Source organism: Chlorocebus sabaeus, chromosome 6 (genome assembly GCF_047675955.1).
Source record: "Chlorocebus sabaeus isolate Y175 chromosome 6, mChlSab1.0.hap1, whole genome shotgun sequence".
In the NCBI taxonomy this organism is placed as follows: Eukaryota; Metazoa; Chordata; class Mammalia; order Primates; family Cercopithecidae; genus Chlorocebus; species Chlorocebus sabaeus.
This window is the reverse complement of record NC_132909.1, coordinates 51,907,889-51,928,076: the sequence shown is the minus strand read 5'-3', so window position 1 is coordinate 51,928,076 and position 20,188 is coordinate 51,907,889. Positions and strand designations below refer to the sequence as shown.

General features: G+C 52.9%; 1 protein-coding gene across 8 annotated transcripts in view; it reads left to right on the top strand.

The window, feature by feature from the left end:
* The window catches only part of DNM2 (dynamin 2), a 111,435-nt gene that overhangs the window by 26,534 nt on the left and 64,713 nt on the right, over positions 1 to 20,188 (top strand). For all 8 annotated transcript variants that reach the window (XM_007995257.3, XM_007995252.3, XM_007995251.3 and 5 more), the window contains exon 2: positions 16,624 to 16,697. In XM_007995257.3, coding sequence (XP_007993448.2) covers positions 16,624 to 16,697 — 74 coding nt within the window. The remainder of the gene's footprint in view (positions 1 to 16,623; positions 16,698 to 20,188) is intronic.

Here is a 20,188-nt window from a genome sequence, read left to right as displayed (position 1 = left end):
AAAATTAGACGGGTGTGGCAGCATGCGCCTGTAGTCCCAGCTACTTGGGAGGCTGAGGCAGGAGAATTGCTTGAACCCGGGAGGCAGAGGTTGCAGTGAGCCAAGATCACGCCATTGCCCTCCAACCTGGGCGACAGAGTGAGACTCTATTTCCAAAAAAAAAATAAAAAAAAAACCACAAACAAAAATTAGCTGGATGTGGTAGTGCACACCTGTAGTCCCAGCTACTCAGGAGGCTGAGGCAGGAGAATCACTTGAGCCCGGGAGGCAGAGGTTGCAGTGAGCCAAGATCGTGCTACTGCACTTCAGCTGGGATGACAGCGAGACTCTGTCTAGAGCAACAAAAAAAAATTATTTAAAAATCAGGCACACAGCGTGGTCTGACTTGCAGTTTTCCAAGCCTATGGGGCAGGGGTGGGGGCAGGGAGCCTAGTGGGAGGCTTTGCCCTGAGATGGGAGACTTGGCCTCAGGACATTAGGGTGAAACAGAGGAGGAGGGTATGGGTCTGGATGTCCAAGGCAGGATCTGCTGAGAGATGGGCTGTGGGGGTGGGACGGAGTCTCCCAAGAAGTGGGGTGGGGCTGTTCCTGTCACATGTGACATTGTTGACTGGGTCTGCCTGGATAGTTCCTTGTGGCCTGACTCCGAATCACTCTGGGAAAGTATCAGGGGTGGAGGGAACTGGTACGTGTTTGCCTGGAGGTCACTACCTACTCCCCTGGAAGGAAGGGGCTCCAGGAGGCTGGCTGTGGAATGCATACTGTGGGTGGCGGCCAGCTGCCTGCATCTAGTTCACTTGGGCCCTCAGGGTGTACAGAGCTGGAAATCCATACATGGCTGATCACCCTGTAAGGGCTTCAGACACAGCGAGCGTTCACTTTGCCCTGGCAGCCGGAACTGTCTTCTCCAGTCCTCACCACACCCCGTTTTACAGAGCGGGACACCTGCTGCAAGCTGGGAGAGACTTTGCTAACAAGGTCCCACAGCTGGCACGCGCCGGCTGTGGGGGACTCAGGCCACCCCCTGCAGTGGTGAGCAGTTAGGATGACACTGAGGATACCCCTAGGAGGGTGGAGTTGCGAGCTCCAGGACCCCACATTTGAGCAGTTTCCCCATCACTCTTGAAAATGCTGCTGGGCCAGCCAGTTTCTTTGGGGTTTCTCAGTACTGCTGAAAGTTACAAGGTCAACACTGGCCTGCAATCACAGTTATAAAAAAGTTATAAAAGCCTGACATTCAGATCACGTTGGAGACTATAAAACAGCAAGTTTTCCATTTGCACACCTCACATGACCCCAAGCCTGCTGTCCATACACAGGAAATGGGGATGTGCAGAAAAAAAACCCAAAGTGGAGGACGTCATCCTCCATGTATAATCCGGTCCGTGCATCGCACTCGACCTTGAGCACTGCAATCTGCATTGCTCCCTGGACTAGCTCCCAAGATCGATTTAGCCGGTTCCCGGCCAGTGGACATTTGAGTCATTATCGGTTTTCATTCCACAAAGGACTGCCCTCAGGGAGTCGGCTGTCCTTGCCAAACCACTGCACTATATGTTTTTGGGTGCTGGGGGAAGGGTGCTTAAGACCCCTGCCCTCGAGGTGTTGATATTCTAGTTGGGACTGTTAGATAAATAAACAATTAGGCTGGGCATGCCTGAAATCCCAAGGCTTTGGGAGGCTGAGGTGGGAGGATCGCCTAGGCAGCACATCACTACAGAAAAACACAAATAAAAAAAATTAGCTGGGCGTGGTGGCAAGTGCCTGTAGTCCCAGCTACTCAGGAGGCCGAGGTAGGAGGATCGCTTCAGCCCAGGAGTTTGAGGCTGCAGTGAGCTATCATTGCATCACTGCACTCCAGCCTGGATGACAGAGTGAGATCCTGTCTCTGAAAAAAAAGGTGCAAATAAACCAGAAAAGTACCAGCTAGTGGGCACTGCTGTGTTTAGAAGGAAAACAGGGCAACATGAAGGGGAGGTGGGCATCAGCAGGAGACAGACCTCTCTGAGGAGGTGACATCTGAGTTGAGTCCTTGGTGACTGGAGGTAGCCAGGATTGTGGAAATACTTGGAGGAGATGAGATGGTCTTTCCAAGCAGGAGGCCAGCATGTGCAAAGGCCCTGCGACAGGAATGTCTGGCCTCCTTGCTGTTTCTTTTTATTTTATTTTATTTTATTTATTCATTTATTTTTGAGACGGAGTCTCGCCCTGTCACCCAGGCTAGAGTGCAGTGGCGCGATCTCAGCTCACTGCAAGCTCCGCCTCCCGGGTTCACGCCATTCTCCTGCCTCAGCCTCCCGAGTAACTGGGACTACAGACGCCCGCCACCACGCCCGGCTAATTTTTGTATTTTTAGTAGAGACGGGGTTTCACTGTGTTGGCCAGGGTGGTCTTGATCTCTTGACCTTGTGATCCACCCGCCTTGGCCTCCCAAAGTGTTGGGATTACAGGTGTGAGCCACCACGCCCAGCCTTTTTGCTGTTTCTTGACCACCAATGTGGCTGGAGGGAGGAGTGAGGGGGTGGTGGGGAGGAGGGCATGGAGGTGACAGGGCCATGGGGAGCACTTGGGAACCGCCAAAGGTTATGAGCAGAAGAGGATCATGCTCTTATGGTGTATCGAGTTTTCCTTTTTTTTTTTTTGAGACGGAGTTTCACTCTTATTGCCCAGGCTGGAGTGCAATGGTGCGACCTTGGCTCACCGCAACCTCTGCCTCCTGGGGTCCAACGATTCTCCGGCCTCAGCCTCCTGAGCAGCTGAGATTACAGGTGCCACCACACCCGACTAATTTTGTATGTTTAGTAGAGAGGGGGTTTCTCCATGTTGGTCAGGCTGGTCTCAAACTCCCGACCTCAGGTGACCCGCCCACCTCGGCCTCCAAAAGTGCTGGGATTATAGGCGCAAGCCACTGCATCTGGCTTTTTTTTTTTTTTTTTTTTTTTGAGGCGGAGTCTTACTCTGTCGCCCAGGCTGGAGTGCAATGGCAGGATCTCAGCTCACTGCAACCTCCGCCTTCTGGATTCAAGCGATTCTCCCTGCCTCGGCCTCCCGAGTAGCTGGGATTATAGGCGCCCACCACCACACCCGGCTAATTTTCATATTTTTAGTAGAGACAGGGTTTCACCATGTTGGCCAAGCTGGTTTCAAATTCCTGACCTTGGGTGATCTGCCCGCCTTGGCCCCTCAAAGTGCTGGGATTACAGGCATGAGCCACTGCAGCCACCAATTGTTTTTTTTTTTTTTAAATAGTAGAGACAGGGCCGGGCGCGGTGGCTCAAGTCTGTAATCCCAGCACTTTGGGAGGCCGAGATGGGCGGATCACGAGGTCAGGAGATCGAGACCATCCTGGCTAACACGGTGAAACCCCGTCTCTACTAAAAATACAAAAAACTAGCCGGGCGAGGTGGCGGGCGCCTGTAGTCCCAGCTACTTGGGAGGCTGAGGCAGGAGAATGGCGTAAACCCGGGAGGCGGAGCTTGCAGTGAGCTGAGATCCGGCCACTGCAGTCCAGCCCGGGCTACAGAGCAAGACTCCGTCTCAAAAAAAAAAAAAAAAAAATAGTAGAGACAGGGTCTCATCATGTTGCCCAGGCTGGTTTCAAACTCTTGGGCTCAAGAGATTGCCTGCCAAGGTGCTGGTATTATAGGCGTGAACCACTGTGCTCAGACTGTGTTTTCCTTTGATTGGATGGGGTGAATGTTCTCTTTTGGGTATCACGGTAAGAGCTTCACAAACCCTTCCACCTCCTCTCTGAGGCAGGTGGCATCATTCCCACATACCAGATCGGAAAACTGAGGCACAAAGAGGTTACCCGATCTGCCCATCTTGTCCAGAAAGGAAATACTGGATTCCAGCCTGGGCCTGGAGAGTCCCCAGAGCCACGATCACGAATTGCCACAGGTCACCTCCTGCTTTTGCTCCCAGCCTGGCGTGTCCCTTGGATGAGACCAGGGAGCAGGTGATGCCACGGCTTGAGTGCCAAGGGCGAGCCTTGAGCTGGGAGCTGCAGGATTCCTGAGCAGGGAGGGGCCCCTGGGCTGGGAATGTTGAGGAGGAGTGAGGCCAGGAGTGGATTGTGGAAGCCGAGAAGTCTCCTCATCTGTAAAATGGCAGATTTGGCGCCTTGTTCTGCAAGCATTGGTCATCTGCCTCCTGCCTGGGTGTGTGTTGGGTACTGGGGAGAGAGCAGAGAAGGGGCCGATACGGGACCCTGCCCGCATGAGGCTACCACTCTAATAGGATGTTGAGGTGGGGGCAGGGACAGACTGCAGCTGGGTGAACACGTCAGGAACCCAGAAGATGCCAGTTGTGAGTGGCACTGAGCGTTGAGCAGGTTGATGTGTGAAAGAACGGGAACAGCTTCCTATGGCGGTGGGAGGGAGGGTGCAGTTCGCTGGGAGTTGCCCACCTGCTCTGTGAATGCTGCAGGAAGAAGGTTCCAGGCTGAGGGAACAACCGGGGCAAAGGCCCTGGGGCAGGACAGTGCCTGGTGTGTTTGTGGAACATGGAGGAGGCGTATGTGGCTGGAGCAAAGCCAGCAAGACGGAGAGCAGGGGGGAGGTGAGGACAAGAAGGTGACGGGACAGGTCGGGCAGGGCCTGGGGGGCTGCAGGGAAAAGTTTGGCTTTTATTCCAAGTGAAGCGGGAGCCCAGGGAGGGCTCTTAACAGAGGAGTTTATAGTGACATGGTGTGCACAGGCACCTTGTGACTGCTTTGTGGGAGGTAGATGGTGGGGACCAAGGGCGCGACTGCACTGGTGCAGGTGACAGTGGGACATGCTGACGGCCTTGGACGTGGAGGGAATTGAGCAGAATCAGGCCTGATGTGGAGGTCAAGCCAGCAGGACTCCCGGCTGGACAAAGTGGGTGGGTGAAGGCCAGGGGGAGCCCCAGGTTTGCAGCCTCATGAGGGGTGTGTCCCCTTTCTGCCCTTTGGGGTGACCTCAGGGATGCAGTGGTGCCTACCTGAGGACACCATGTGGGCCGGGCACTGTAAGGCTTGGCGTCCTTGCTGGGTGACCAATGGCTATGGTTGGAAAGATGAGGCAGGGACTGAGGTGAGCAGAGGAGGCTGGGCGTGGAGCCCCACTTCTCCAGCAGAGCCACAGAGAAGCCCCCAAGGTGGGTGCGAGTGACTGCGGGTCTGCCTCATTGGTGGCCCACCCATGTTCGCGTCCTGGCTCTGCTTCTCCTTTGCTGAGCGTCCTGGACAAGTCCTGAGACTGAACCTCAGTCTACCCGTCTGGTATCCTTGTGACTTCCAACCCCTCTGGGGTTGTCAGAGGATTTGCTGCTATGTTGCCTGAGATGGGGTTAGAGGCAGCCTATTAGGCGACCAGCGTTCCTTGTATGGTTCTTACCAGAGTCCTGAGAGAAGAAGCCAGGGTGGGAACAGGCCCTGGAGTGCGGGCTCCTGCCGAAGGCTCTTCCTGTGGCCAGCGCCATGCTGAGGGCTGGCCGTGGTGTTACGTGAGCCCTCCCAGCCACATTCAGGCTTAAAGAGACTATGCTGAGCATATGGTGACAAGGAAGGGATCCCAGCCCAGGGTCCTGGCCAGGCCCTGCCACAGTACCAGGCTACACAGGTGAGGGGTGGCTGGCCCTGGGGTGCTGGCTCTGGGCCACACTGCTGACTCACCCTCTGTGGGCTTATCTGTTGACTCTCCCTCCCATAGGAAGGCTCTGGGTTTGAGCCTGCATCGTTCCTGCACGTAGCCGTCCCCACCCTCATGGGGGGCTGGAAGTCAAAAGGCGCCTGGTGGGGCCTTGTGGTTTGTTCAAAAGACGGTAAATAAACAGCCTGGGCTTCTGATCTGCTGGACTCAACCTGGCACCTCTCCCATCGCTGCTGGGTGCTACCTCCCAGCTGCACCCTTCCCTGCCTGTCCCCTACCACCTTCCTGGAGCCCTTATCCCCCTTCCAGGGAGAGGTGGCCCACTTTAGAGCTCAGAAACCCGCTCTGGTGGGGTGAAGTGACTTGAGCCAGGCCAAGCAGGTGGCTAGGCCTTCTTTGGCAGACAGGAAGTGTCCTCCCGTTTCATGAATGGCCAAGTCAGTGCCCAGAGAGGAGTGGAGACCTGTCCAGGGCCACACAGCCCAGGAGGGACAGAGCTAGACTTTCAACCCAGGCTGCCTGGCTCCACAGTCTGGATTCTTCCTGCCCATTCAACAGACACTTAATGAGCACCTGCTGTCTGGCAGGCACTGTTCTAGGTGCTGGGGATCTAGCAGTGACCAGGCCAGGTGCAGAAGTCTTGGCATGTCACAGGACTACACCTCCATCAGAGGCCATTTTGCTGGGAGTGGGAACGGGTGTGTATTTGGGAGGGAGGGCAGCAAGCCATCACACCTGCCCATGGCCAGGTAGGCAGGGCCTATGGGAGGGTTTCCTGGCAGAGGGAACAGCCACTTCAAAGGCTTGAAGGCCAGCAGTGCCAGAGAGAACTCAGAGGAGGCAGGTGCAGGGGGCGGGGCTGGGGAACCTGGTCAGCACTGGGACTAGGACTGGACAGAATGGGCTAGGACCGGTCACTTGGCTTCTGCAAGAGAGAGGCTTGGAGGCAGGATCTTCATTTTAGAAAGGTCACTGGGGAAGGTGGGAGGATGGGCCAGGACCCTGGGGCCCGGCCTGGGCCCATGGATAGGAAGCCAGGTACTGAAATGATACAGTAGTACTAGGCTAGGTGCAGTGGCTCACACCTGTAATCCCGGTGCTTTGGGAGGCCGATGCGGGAAGATTGTGTGAGGCCAGAAGTTTGAGACCAGCCTGGGCAACATAGCAAGACCCTGTCTCTGCAAAAATTAATTAAAAAAATTAGCCGGCATGGTGGTGTGTGCCTGCACTCCCAGGTACTTGGGAGGCTGAGGTGGGAGGATCACTAGGGTCCAGGAGTTCAAGGCTGCAGTGAGGTGTGATTGTGCCACTGCACTCCAGACTGGACAATGAAGGAAGACCCCATCTCTAAAAAACAAATTAGCCAAGCGTGGCGGCACATGCCTGTAGTCATAGCTACTCAGGAGGCCAAGACTGAGGTTTGCTTGTACCCTGGAGTTTGAGGCTGCAGTAAGCTGTGATTGTGCTGCTGATCCAGCCTGGGCACAGAGTGAGACCCTACCTCTAAAATAAATAAGGCTGGGTGCGGTGGTTCACGCCTGTAATCCCAGCACTTTGGGAGGCTGAGACAGGCGGATCACCTGAGGCCAGGAGTTCGAGACCAGCCTGGCCAAAATGGCAAAACCCCATCTCTACTAAAAATACAAAGAAATTAGCCAGGTGTGGTGGTGGGCGCCTGTAATCCCAGCTGCTTGGGGAGCTGAGGCAGGAGTAAGCTGAGATTGCACCACTGCACTCCAGCCCGGGTGACAGAGCAAGACTCCATCTCAAAAAGAAAAAAAAACCAAAAAGTTAATAAAATACTTCACTGTGTATCTCCTCTGTGCCAGCCCTACTCTATGCTTTGGGGACACAATGTTGGAGGATCCCGCCTTGGGGAGCTGAGATGGGGGTGTGGGGTCCGTGCGTGAGCCAGAACAAAACGCAGCTAAGTGACATTTAGCATGTATGTTAGTTCTACAGAGAAAAATGAGGCGTGGAGGGAGGAGGGGACAGAGGTATGGATGGGGGTGAGAGAAGTCCCTGAGGAAATGTCATTCGAGTGGGATCATTCTGAGCTTGGCAAGGTCACCCTGTCTTAGTGACCGGGAAACCTAGACCAGAGAGGCCAGGAAGCCCCCCCAGGGTCACACAGGGACTGACGCAGGGACAGCCTGGGGGCACGGAGGGCACCGTAGCAGCAGCAAAGGGAGAGGAGGGGAGTGGGCAGCTTTTACTACTCTCAGAATGCGGATGGGATCAGGGAGGAGGAAGTAGGTGACGGGGGCTGGAAAGTCACTTCCCGCTAAGTGGCCGGTTAGTGTTCCGGGCAGAGCTGCTTGGGAGGCGGTTTCTGGAAGGTTCCAAGTACTCCTGCTGCTGTGTCCCAGAAAACCCGTAGGGCCAGGCCCCTCCTCACCAAGCTCCTAGGAGATTTCTGGGGGGCTCGTTTTGGAGGCAGTCCAGGCTGAGGATGAACGTTGCTGCCCTTTGACGCAGCAGTCTGGGAACTTCTAGAAGCAAAATCGGATGAGTCCCAGGGCTCCTGGCACCCTCAGCCTGGCATGCGAGGCCCTCTGCGCCTGCCCTGCCCCGTCCTCAAACTCTCCCCTGAGAGCTGCGTCTCCGTCGCCCAGGCTGTGCCCTCCTGCGCCTGACTTAGAACTGTTAAGAAGAACGCTCAAAATTTTAAGGAAATTGAACACTAGAACAAAGGATTTTTAGCAAAGCAATTTTACTTCTGCGCAGATGGGTGCTTCTCCTTGGCCAGTCGCCATGAGAGCGCACCTGAACAAAGGGGCACGAGAGCCTTTATTCCTGATGCAAGTCCTGCCCCTCTACCCTTTCCCCATCTCAGCTAATTTTGGTTGGCTAAACGTTTGAATGTTTTTTTTTGTTTTTGTTTTTTTGAGACAGTATCTCTGTCACCCAGGTCGCCCAGGCTGGAGTGCAGTGGCATGATCTCGGCTCACTGCAGCCTCCACCTCCCGGGTTCAAGCGATTCTCCTGCCTCAGCCTCCTGAGTAGCTGGGACTACAGGCACCCGCCACCGTGCCTGGCTAAGTTTTTGTATTTTTAGTAGAGACGGGGTTTCACCATAGTCTCGATCTTCTGACCTTGTGATCCGCCTGCCTTGGCCTCCCAAAGTGCTGGGATTACAGGCGTGAGCCACCGTGCCCGGCCACGTTTGAATGTTTTTAGATAAGGTGGGCACATAAAAGAGAGAGGGAAGGGGAAGAGGTGTCTGTAGTGAGCTAGAAAGTTAGTCTTCTTTTTAAATAAGGGAAGGAATGTGAGCTGGTGCTGATAACGCCTGGTACTGGGGCGTGCCTGTGCATCTAACAAAGGCAGAAAGGAAAAAGGCAAAACAGAGTGGTGGGGGGTACTACGAATGAAAACACTGATCAGGCTATTTGAGGAGAAACCTCATCATATCCCACGCTACCAGTACCCCAGGCCCAGAAAGTCGCCTTCTCCCGCGTGTGCCCACAGCTCTCTGTGTTCTCTTGGGCGTCACTCCCGTCCTGTGTTCTGAAGCTGTGATTGTCCCTTGTCTGTGCTGGGCGCTGGTGGCGTCTGGAGCATCACCATTGTCCTCACGGTGCCTGGCGCCTCAGACACAACCAAAGCAGAGTCACAGGACAGCACAGGCAAACACCAGAGGTTCAAAGCCGGGCCCTAGCTGCGAGTTACTGGAGGGTCTGCCTAAGATGTGTTCGCTCAGAAGGCCAGGTGCCCTGGTGGTTAGAGAGCTCAGGCCCTGTGGCTTCAGTCCATTTTCATGCCACCCCCAGATGCTGTGTGACCCTGGGCAGGCCCCCACCCTCTGGGTCTCATTTGTATCTGTAAAATGGAGCCAGCAGACCCATTTTAATGGATCTTGTCATGATTAAATGGGTTAATAGGCAGGTGCAGGGGGTTCATTGTAGGGATTTCAAGACCAGCCTGGACAACATAGTGAGACCTTGCCTCTACAAAAAAATGAAAGTGGCCTGGTGTGGTGGCTCACGTCTGTAATCCCAGCACTTTTGGACTCCATTGCACTCCAGCCTGGGTGACACAGTGAGACTCTGTCTCTTAAAAGCAAACAAACAAACAAACAAAACACTTAAGGTGGTGGTGGGTGCCTATGATCCCAGCTACTTGGGAGGCTGAGACGGGAGGATCGCTTGAGCCCTAGAGTTGGAGGCTGTAGTGAGCCGTGACCTTACCACTGCACTCCAGCCAGGGCAACAGAGTAAGACCCTGTCTCTATTTAAAAACAAAACAAAAAAACAAAAAGGTTAATAATCCATGAAAAGTTCTCAATGCCTTGCTTGGCATAGAGTCAGTGTTGAATAGCTATTAGCTAGCTACTCTAATGTTTTGAACTCAGTAATGCGTGTGTATGATGCGGAATTCAAAGATGTCAGAGAGCACTTTGGGAGGCCGAGACGGGCGGATCACGAGGTCAGAAGATCGAGACCATCCTGGCTAACACGGTGAAACCCCGTCTCTACTAAAACTACAAAAAAACTAGCCGGGCGAGGTGGCGGGCGCCTGTAGTCCCAGCTACTCGGGAGGCTGAGGCAGGAGAATGACATGAACTCGGGAGGCGGAGCTTGCAGTGAGCTGAGATCCGGCCACTGCACTCCAGCCTGGGCGACAGAGAGAGACTCCGTCTCAAAAAAAAAAAAAAAAAAAAAAAAAACAAAGATGTCAGAGAACATGCCGTGGCTCCTTCCCCACCAGGCCCCAGCCGCCCCAGGTCATGTTTTGTTTCTCTTTGGTTGTCTTCGTCTCAAAGTACAGACTTTCTTCTGTACCTCTTCCCTTCCCCTTCCCCTTCCCTTTCCCCTTTCCCTTTCCCTTCCCCCCTCCCCCTTCCCCTTCGCCTTTCCCTTTCCCTTCCCCCCTCCCCCTTCCCCTTCCCTTCTCTTCTTCCTTTCCTTTTCTTTCTTCAGTAAAACCGATCAGTACCAACCTTTTCTTCTTTTCTCACTTAGTACACTCAGAAGGGAGTTACATGTCTAGAAAGGACAGGCCTTTTTCTTTTTGTGTGTCTGTTGCTGCATTGTGGCATGAATAGGCCATAATTTATATGTAAATATACTTATTTTATTTTATTTTATTTTATTTTTTGAGACGGATTTTAGCTTTTTGTTGCCCAGGTTGGTGCAGTGGCGCGATCTTGGCTTACTCCAACCTCTGCCTCCCGGGTTCAAGTGATTCTGCTGTCTTAGCCTCCCGAATAGCTGGCATTAAAGGCTCCCACCACCATGCCCGGCTAATTTTTGTATTTTTAGTAGAGACAGGGTTTCACCATGTTAGCCAAGTAGGTCTCGAACTCCTGACCTCAAATGATCCACCGACCTCGGCCTCTGAAAGTGTTGGGATTACAGGTGTGAGCCATTATGCCCAGCCATATATCTTATATATAAGCTGATTGAAAATCTATGTTTTCTTTTTGAAAATATAGGTTGAATGTAATTTATATTTAACTAGTCCCCTGTCGCTGGGCTTTAAAATTCTTTGAGAGCTGAATTTTTCATCTTATTGAGAAACTAACAGGATTGTAACAATTCCGTGGGCAAATTTGTCTACCCTGTACTTTTGTATCTGAATCTTCACAAACATGTTCTCTTTGACTTGTGACCTTTTGCTAAGATTTCAGTTAGATATAGTTAATCGCATATATATATACATATATATATATATATACACACATATATATATATATATATATATATATATATATTTTTTTTTTTTTGAGAGACAGAGTCTTGCTCTGTTGCCAGGCTGGAGGGCAGGGGCGTGATCTTGGCTCGCTGCAACCTATGCCTTCCAGGTTCAAGTGATTCTCCTCCCTCAGCCTCCTGAGTAGCTGGAACTACAGGCACCCGCCACCTCACCTGGCTAATTTTTTGTATTTTAGCAGAGACAGGGTTTCACCATGTTGGCCAGGATGGTCTTGATCTCCTGACCTCGATAATCTGCCCGCCTCAGCCTCCCAAAATGCTGGGATTACAGGCGTGACCCACTACACCCGGCCAATCGCATGCATCTTAAACATATACCTTGATTTTCTTTTCTTCTTCTTCTTCTTTTTTTCTTTTTTTTTTTTTTTGAGACAGAGTCTCCCTCTGTTGCCCAGGCTGGAGTGCAATGGCAAAATCATGGCTCACTGCAGCCTCAGTCTCCTGGGCTCAAGTGATTCTCCTGCCTCAGCCTCCCGAGTAGCTGACACTACAGGGGAATGCCACCATCTGCAGCGAATTACTTTTTGCTTTTTGTAGAGACAGGGGCTCGTTATGTTGCCCAGGCTGATCTTGAACTTCTGACCTCAAGTGATCCACCCACCTTGGCCTCCCAGAGTGCTGGGATTATAGGTGTGAGCCAGTGCTCCAAGTTTTGATTTTCTAATAAGTGATAGTACTTTGGTACTTACTGGCTAGATTAAGATACAAGTCTTCTTCATGGTGTCAGACAGTCCCTCATGCCCCTTCTAGTCCATTTCCCGAAAGGGAACCACTGCCCTGATTTCTATCTCCAGAGACTAGCTTTGCCGGTTCAAGTTCAAGTCCACCCTATGACTCAGCAAGAGAAACAAGGACATGTGCCTACAAAAGGCGCATATGAGAATGTTCAGAACAGCTTTATTTGTAATAAATTCAAGCTAGGAAGACCCCAGATGTCCATCCAATGGTGAATGGACGAGCAAACTGTAGTCCATCAGTGCAATGTCAGTGCAATGGACAGATTCGACCATGAAAAGGAATGAACGTCAGACACACTAAGCAGACAGGATGTCTGTGATTGCATTACATGCTGCTCCTGTGTTGTTTTATCATTGACATCTTCCATTTGCACACTTCAAAAATAGTCATTGAAAGGATGGAGCAGTGGCACCTTTGTGAGGGGCACGCGCTGTCACTGCCGCTGCTGGTGATTCAGTGTCTAGCCAGCACCGCATGGTTTCTGAGATGCTGCATTTGTCTTTTTTTTTTTTTTTGAGACGGAGTCACTCTGTCCCCCAGGCTGGAGTGCAGTGGCATGATCTCGGCTCACTGCAGCCTCTGCCTTCTGGGTTCAAACTATTCTCCTGCCTCAGCCTTCCAAGTGGTTGCGATTACAGGCGCCCACCACCACATCTAGCTGCGGTTTTTTGTTTTGTTTTGTTTTGTATTTTGTATGGTTTTTGTTTCTGTTTTGAGATGGAGCCTCACTGTATCACCCAGGCTGGAGTGCAGTGGTGCGATCTCGGCTCACTGCAACCTCCACCTGCTGGGTTCAAGCCAATTCTTGTGTCTTAGCCTCCCGAGTAGCTGGGACGACAGGCGTGCGCCACCACGCCCAGTTAATCTTTATATCTTAAGTAGAGGCAGGGTTTCACCATGTTGTCCAGGCTGGTCTCAAACTCCTGACCTCAAGTGATCCACCCACCTCGGCCTCCCAAAGTGCTGGGATTATAGGCGTGAGCCATCATGCCCGACCTGAGACGCTGCATCTCTGATGTGCAAGATACCAAGTGTCCCTGCCTCTCAGGTTCCTACCTGTGAACTAGGTGGCCTGGAGCTCTGGGAGGGCCAGTGCCAAGGCTACATGTAGTGTTCATAGGGTTAATCCCCTGGGACAGCCTGGTGTCCACTGTGCTAAGAGGTGACTTTGGTCTCTGTCACCTGTATGGGGGAGCCCCCTTGCTGTTTCCCTCGCTCTGCTCACTCCGCCTCCCGATTGATACAGCTTGCTCCCTCAGTCCCCTGCTCAGAGAACCCTCTCCAATTATCCCAGCCCCCAGCTCCTCTTACCCCTGCAGTGTGTCTTCCTCGCACCCACCCGGTCAGAATGTTGGCACCAGTGTCACCAGCACCGCCCAAGTGCTCAGGAGTCAGTGAGAAAGGTTCATTCCTCATGCAAGCCATGAGCTGTGACATTGTCCAAATCTCATATCCTCTTTGTGCCTCAGGCTCGTCATCAGCCGAATGGGAGGCTGATGGAAGGGGAGTACAGCTCAGGCATCAGTGTGAACTGGGGCACGTGGTGTGACAGGCCTAGTGCTTGGCTGGCAGGGCCCTTGGGCTCTTTGTCATCCTCAGGAGTGCGGCTCGAGGACCCCGTAGCATCCCAGGCCTGGAAAGCTGACTGTGCTGCCTGTGGCTGCAGAGACAGGATGCAGATGCCAGAGCCCGTCCCCCAGGGCCTTGCAAGTGTCTGCCCGGTGCTCCCCTCTGTCTTGCCTCCTCCCACCCTCCTGGCTCTTCTCCATCCAGCCTGCCCTCAGGTTGTGACCATCCACCTCCCAAACCACCCTGGAATCTGCCTAGGGCCTGTCCACTGTCCTCCGTGCCCCTGTCTGCCATCTCCCTGGTCTCACCCCTGATATCACTCACCTGAACCACAGCTGTCACCCCCACCTGCCTCTTGCTCCTGCCCTCTCCCCTGCATGAGCCAGAGAAGGGTTTTAAAAGCTTACATTTGTTAATAATCTGGCTAAAGCTTACATTTATTGTAATCCATCCCTAAATCCCAGCTGGTGGCCTTGCTCTGACAGTGATGACCAGCCTCCTCCTCGTAATCCCCAGCACCGCCACCCCCAACCCCCCAGCGCTGACCACTGGAGGCTGCTTCTAAAACTTCAGCCCTGCTCTGCCAGCAGCACCCCCGTGGGGGCCTTCATAGCCCTGTTGCCCATGAGGATCACTTTTTTCATGCAGTCCAGGGTGCGAGCCCCTTGAGGGCGTGGGCTGACTTGTGTAGTCACTGCTGTGTCTGCACCCAGCCAGAGGAAGCGCTGCAGAAGTGGTGGGACAGCCTCCTGACTGACAGGCTGGAACCCATCGTCCAGGGTGTGTGGCAAGAGCACATCTCCCCCCGACTCCACCCACTGAGTAGTACATTCCCAGGAATTTCCAGTGCCCAGCCCCAGCTGAGAAACAGGTCTCCTGGAACCTTCCAGCACCCCCATCAGGGGTTCCCAGCATGGGTAGGGCCACCGGCCACTGGGCCTGGTTGTAGTGCTAGTGGCACTCACTCAGGGACCCAGGCTGCTCTCTGTCTCGTTCCATGCAGGACACAGCTGTACCGTACCAATTGCCCTGTGTCCTGTACACATTTTCAACAATCCAGACATTCATCGAGGTGCGGAACCTGTTTGAAATTCCCTGTGTCGGCCAGACGAGGTGGCTCACGCCTGTAAACCCAGCACTTTGGGAGGCCAAGGTGGGCAGATCACCTGAGGACGAGTTCGAGACCAGCCTGGCCAACACAGTGAAACCCTGTCTCTACTAAAAATACAAAAAATTAGCCAGGCATGGTAATGCATTCCTGTAATCCCAGCTACTTGGGAGGCTGAGGCAGGAGAATCGCTTGAACCCGAGAGGCAGAGGTTGCAGTGAGCTGAGATTGAGCCATTGCACTCCAGCCTGGGCAACAAGAGCGAAGCTCTGTCTCAAAAAAAAAGAAAAAAAAAGAAAAATTCCCTGTGCCTACTGTGCCTAGAACCTTTCACCATTTTGTATGAAACAACAGAATTTCCTTTTGAGCCTTTAATGTACCCCGAGCCTACTGTTTCTACTTCAGTGCTCCCTGGGAAGCTTTCGTTTTCCTTTCTGAGTGTACAGGATGTCTTCCTGTCTTCCTCCTTGCTGGAATCCTGGTGTAGTCACTGTCAGTTGGCGCAGGCTACTCCCTATGTCTTATGGGGTGGTTGTGCCTGAGTCTTTTCCATTGTGAAAGACATGGAATTCCTTCCTTCCTTCCTTCCTTCCTTCCTCCCTCCCTCCCTCCCTCCCTCCCTCCCTCCTTCCCTCCCTCCCTCCCCTCCTTCCCTCCCTTTCCCTCCCCTCCCCTCCCTCCCTTCCCTTCCCTTCTTTCCTTGATGGAGTCTTGCTCTGTTGCCCAGGCTGGAGTGCAGTGGCATGATCTCAGCTCACTGCAACCTCCGCCTCCCGGGTTCAAGCGATTCTCCTGCCTCAGCCTCCTGAGTAGCTGGGATTACAGGGACGTGCCACCACGCTTGGATAATTTTTGTATTTTTAGTAGAGACGGGGTTTTGCCATGTTGGCCAGGCTGGTCTCAAACTCCTGACCTCAAGTGATCCACCCGCCTTGGCCTCCCCAAAGTGCTGGGATTACAGGCGTGAGCCACTGCACCTGGCCAGGATATGTATTTTTCTTAAACAGCTCTATCGAGTGGTAATTTACATTCCGCGAAATTGATCTATTTCAGAATTAATGGTCTTTAGTCATTTTACAGCCCTTGTTTTTTTTTTTTTTTTTTTCTTCACACAGAGTCTCTCTCTATTGCCCAGGCTGGAGTGCGGTAGTGCAGTCGTGGCTCAGTACAACCTCAGTCTCCCAGGCTCATGCCATCCTCCTCTCTCAGCCTCTCTAGTAGCTGGGACCACGGGTATGGGCCATCACACCCAGCTAATTTTAGTTTAGTTTAGTTTAGTTTTTATAGAGATGGGGTCTTACTGTCTTGTCCAGGCCTTTACAGTTAATTTTAGTAAACATCACCATAGTCCACATGTAGAACATTTTCATCACCCCAGAAAGCTCCTTCCCCTGCATTGGCAGTCACCCCCTTGTTCCCACATCCAGGTATCCACTGATCCGCCTTCTGCTTCTGTAGATGTGACTTTTCTGGACATGAAACACATCCTATTTTGTCTTCAATAACTTTCCTTGTATTTTACCCATATGCACGTGGCATCGTGTTGATTTAAAACACATGGGAAATGTGTTGATCTCCTGGGTATGGGGGAAATGTAACAAATACATATCAGGGAATGGGCCCCCTGGGAGTGCTAGGGGTGGGGCACAGCCTGCCAGAGGGAAAGGGTCACCATGACCCTCCATGCAGACCCTCCTGAGCTCTTCAGGCCTCAGGACCCTCCAAGACCAGAGCATTCCCCAGGGCCCAGCCGAGGTTGGTGCCTTTGCTGAGGTCACCCAAATTGCAAGACAGAGTTGCTCCACCACATGCGGTCACACTTCCTGCCCCTCAATCCGGACGCGTGAGTAATTTCTGTCCCTTTCCCCCCTCACAGGGACTTCCTCCCCCGCGGTTCAGGAATCGTCACCCGGCGGCCTCTCATTCTGCAGCTCATCTTCTCAAAAACAGGTAAGGTGGGGTGGCCTGAGGTTCAGCAGGAAGTGGATGTGGATGTGTGGTGGCCAGGAGGAACTGGGGGCGGAGGGTGGAACTTGGGTCCTGGCCTGTCATTGGACATTGAATTCACATGTTCCACATGTGTGAGGAAGTTGAAAAACGGCTCAGTGAACACTTACACACCCACACTGCAAACCCTCATCTGTGACCAGAATGCCATGCCAGGTGCCATGTGTGCTTTCTTTTTCTTTTTTTTTTTTTTTTTGACAGAGTCTTACTCTATCACCCAGGCTGTAGTACAGTGATGCGATCTCGGCTCACCGCAACCTCCGCCTCCTGGGTTCCAGCGATTCTCCCGCCTCAGCCTCCCAAGTAGCTGGGATTACAGGCGTCCACCACCACGACTGGCTAATTTTTTTGTATTTTTAGTAGAGACAGAGTTTCACCCTGTTGGCCAGGCTGGTCTTAAACTCCTGACCTCAAGTGATCCTCCCACCTCGGCCTCCCAAAGTGCTGGCATTACAGGCGTGAGCCACCGAACCGGCCCCATGTGTGCTTTCCATATGTCATAGATAAACCGATTTTGCTGAACCCTTTCAAAGTCAGTAGCAGACATGGTGACACATCCGTCCTTCACGCCCCAGTGCACCTCCCCGTGCAATAAAGACACCTGCCTACACAGTCCCAGAATCATACCCCAGAGAAGGAGTCATTCCTGCATGTCACCCACATCCCAGTCCCTACTTAGCATGTCACCAGTTGTCCCCCAGATATCTGGCTGGTGTTATAGCTGCTCTGCTCAATCCCATCCTATACTCTTTTGTTATCTCTTCTTCTCTTTTCACTAAAGCAGCCTCCCCATAATCACTTTTTTTTTTTTAAAAGAGACAGCATCTCACTCTGTTCGCCAGGCTGTGCAGTGGTGTAGTCATAGCTCACTGCAGCCTCGATCTCCTGGGCCCAAGCAATCCGCCTGCCTCAGCCTCTTGGGTAGCTAGGACTACAGGTGCACACACCACTATACCCAACTGATTTTTTTTTTGTAGAGATGAGAGTCTCAGTATGTTACCCAGGCAGGTCTTGAACTCCTGGCCTCAAGCAATTGTCCTGCCTGAGCCTCCCACAGTGCTGGGATTATAGGCATGAACCATCGTGCCAGCCCTCCACCACTGCTTTTTATTTTTTATTTCATGTATTTATTTATTTATTTTGAGACGAAGTCTCGCTCTGTCACCAGGCTGGAATGCAGTGGCGTGATCTCGGCTCACTGCAACCTCTGTCTCCTGGGTTCAAGCGATTCTCCTGCCTCAGCCTCCCGAGTAGCAGGGACTACAGGTGCGTGCCACCATGTCCGGCTAATTTTTGTATTTTTGGTAGAGATGGAGTTTCACCATGTTGGTCAGGCTGGTCTTGATCTCTTGACCTCATGATCCGCCCGCCTGGGGCTCCCAAAGTGCTGGGATTACAGGCGTGAGCCACCGCGCCCAGCCACCATTGCTTTTTAATCAGACTTTGACTTTTAGGGAGACCCAGCCTGTTGAATATAGTATGACCTATGTGTGGATTTTTTCCTGTTCTTTGCCTCCCCGGTCTCAGTGTATTTCTATTCTTCCTACCTGAGGCTGACATGAGGTGTGTGTATATCCCAGCTGGAAACCCCCTCAGGCCTCCTTGGGAAGGATCTTGGGCTAGAGTGTTGGGCGTTCAACACTCAGTTAGTGTTGATGTCTCCTTGTGGCCCTTTTAAACACTCTCACACTGGGAAGGCAGCTGACACACACACACCCATTCTACAGATGGGGAAACTGAGGTTTAGCCAGGTTGCCTGCCTTTCCAGCGGGCCCCAGACCTGGGACTTGCATCCAGGCACATCTGACCTCAACACTGGCTCTCAGCTTGGCCTCCCAAGCCTCCTCACTTTCATCCTCTGGTCCCGCCCAACCTGGCGAGAAGGCGTAGCTCCAGTGAGAGACAGCAGCCGATTGGCCCGCCACCTCCTCTTTATGAGCTCTGCCATTTCGTATGCCACCGATGGGCCAATGGGCTGCCACCTCTGGGTTCAGGCGTTCAATCAGCTGTGCCAGGAATGGGCAACCCCAGAGTCCTGAAAGTCACTGTGGAGATCAGTCTTGGTCGTTTTCTGTTTCCCATTGAGCAGGATGGGGGTCAGATGTGCAAACTGCATTTTTATTTTATTTTATTATTTTATTTATGTGTATATATATATATATTTTTTTGAAACGGAGTCTAGCTCTGGAGTCACCCAGGCTGGAGTGCAGTGGCCGGATCTCAGCTCACTGCAAGCTGTACCTCCCGGGTTTATGCCATTCTCCTGCCTCAGCCTCCCGAGTAGCTGGGACTACAGGCGCCCGCCACCTCGCCCGGCTAGTTTTTTTATATTTTTTAGTAGAGACGGGGTTTCACTGTGTTAGCCAGGATGGTCTCGATCTCCTGACCTCGTGATCCACCCGTCTCGGCCTCCCAAAGTGCTGGGATTATAGGCTTGAGCCACCGCGCCCGGCCTATGTGTATATTTTTTTGAAACGGAGTCTCACTCTGTCACCCAAGCTGGAGTACAGTGGCAGGTGATCTCGGCTCACTGCAACCTCCGCCTTCCAGGTTCAAGCGATTCTTGTGCCTCAGCCTCCTGAGCAGCTGGGACTACAGCGCGAGCTACCATGCCCGGCTAATTTTTTGTGTTTTTAGTAAAGACGGAGTTTCACTATGTTGGCCAGGCTGGTCTGGAACTCCTGAGCTCAAGTGATCTGCCCACCTCGGCCTCCCGAAGTGCGGGATTATAGGCGTGAGCCACCAGGCCCGGCTGCAAACTGCATTTTTAATGAGTCCCTGATGATGCTGCTAGTTCCTGGCCACACCACTGGGAGAGCCTGCCCTGCTTGGTTTAGGTTTGGATCGGAGACTGCCCAGGTTCCCAGCCCGGCTTCTAGGGAGGGACCGCCACTGTATTTCCTGTCTGGACAGTGATGACAATAACACCACCTTGTTAACCTTGAAGAACACGTTATTTAATACATGTCGGGGCGGAGGGGAGAGAAGCAGGCAGAGAGCCTTGGCCAGGAGGGAGCACAGAGCGCAGACCTGCCCAGTGCCTGACCCGGATGAACGATGATGGGTTCCTGATGTCTGTCTCCACCTTACAGAGGAGGGAGCCGAGGCTTCCTGACCACTTGCCTTAGGGCACATGGGAACATTGTCTTTAAAGTCCACCCTTAAGCCAACTCTTGGGGGAATGTGGCCTTAGGCCAAGGTGTGACGTGACCAGATCCCTGTGGCTGTTGGTGGAAAAGGGACCACAGGGGCCAGTGCTGAGGCCCGTGCCCTGGAGGAGGCAGGAGTAGGTGCTGGAAGGGGTGGGGGCAGGTGGGGGGTGGGTGTGGCAGCTGTGGTAGAGGTGGATACATAGTTGCATCCTGTTGGGCTGATTCAAAAGAGAGTTCCAGGGTGTCCCACATGGGTGGGGTTCTTTCCTGCCTCCCAGCTTG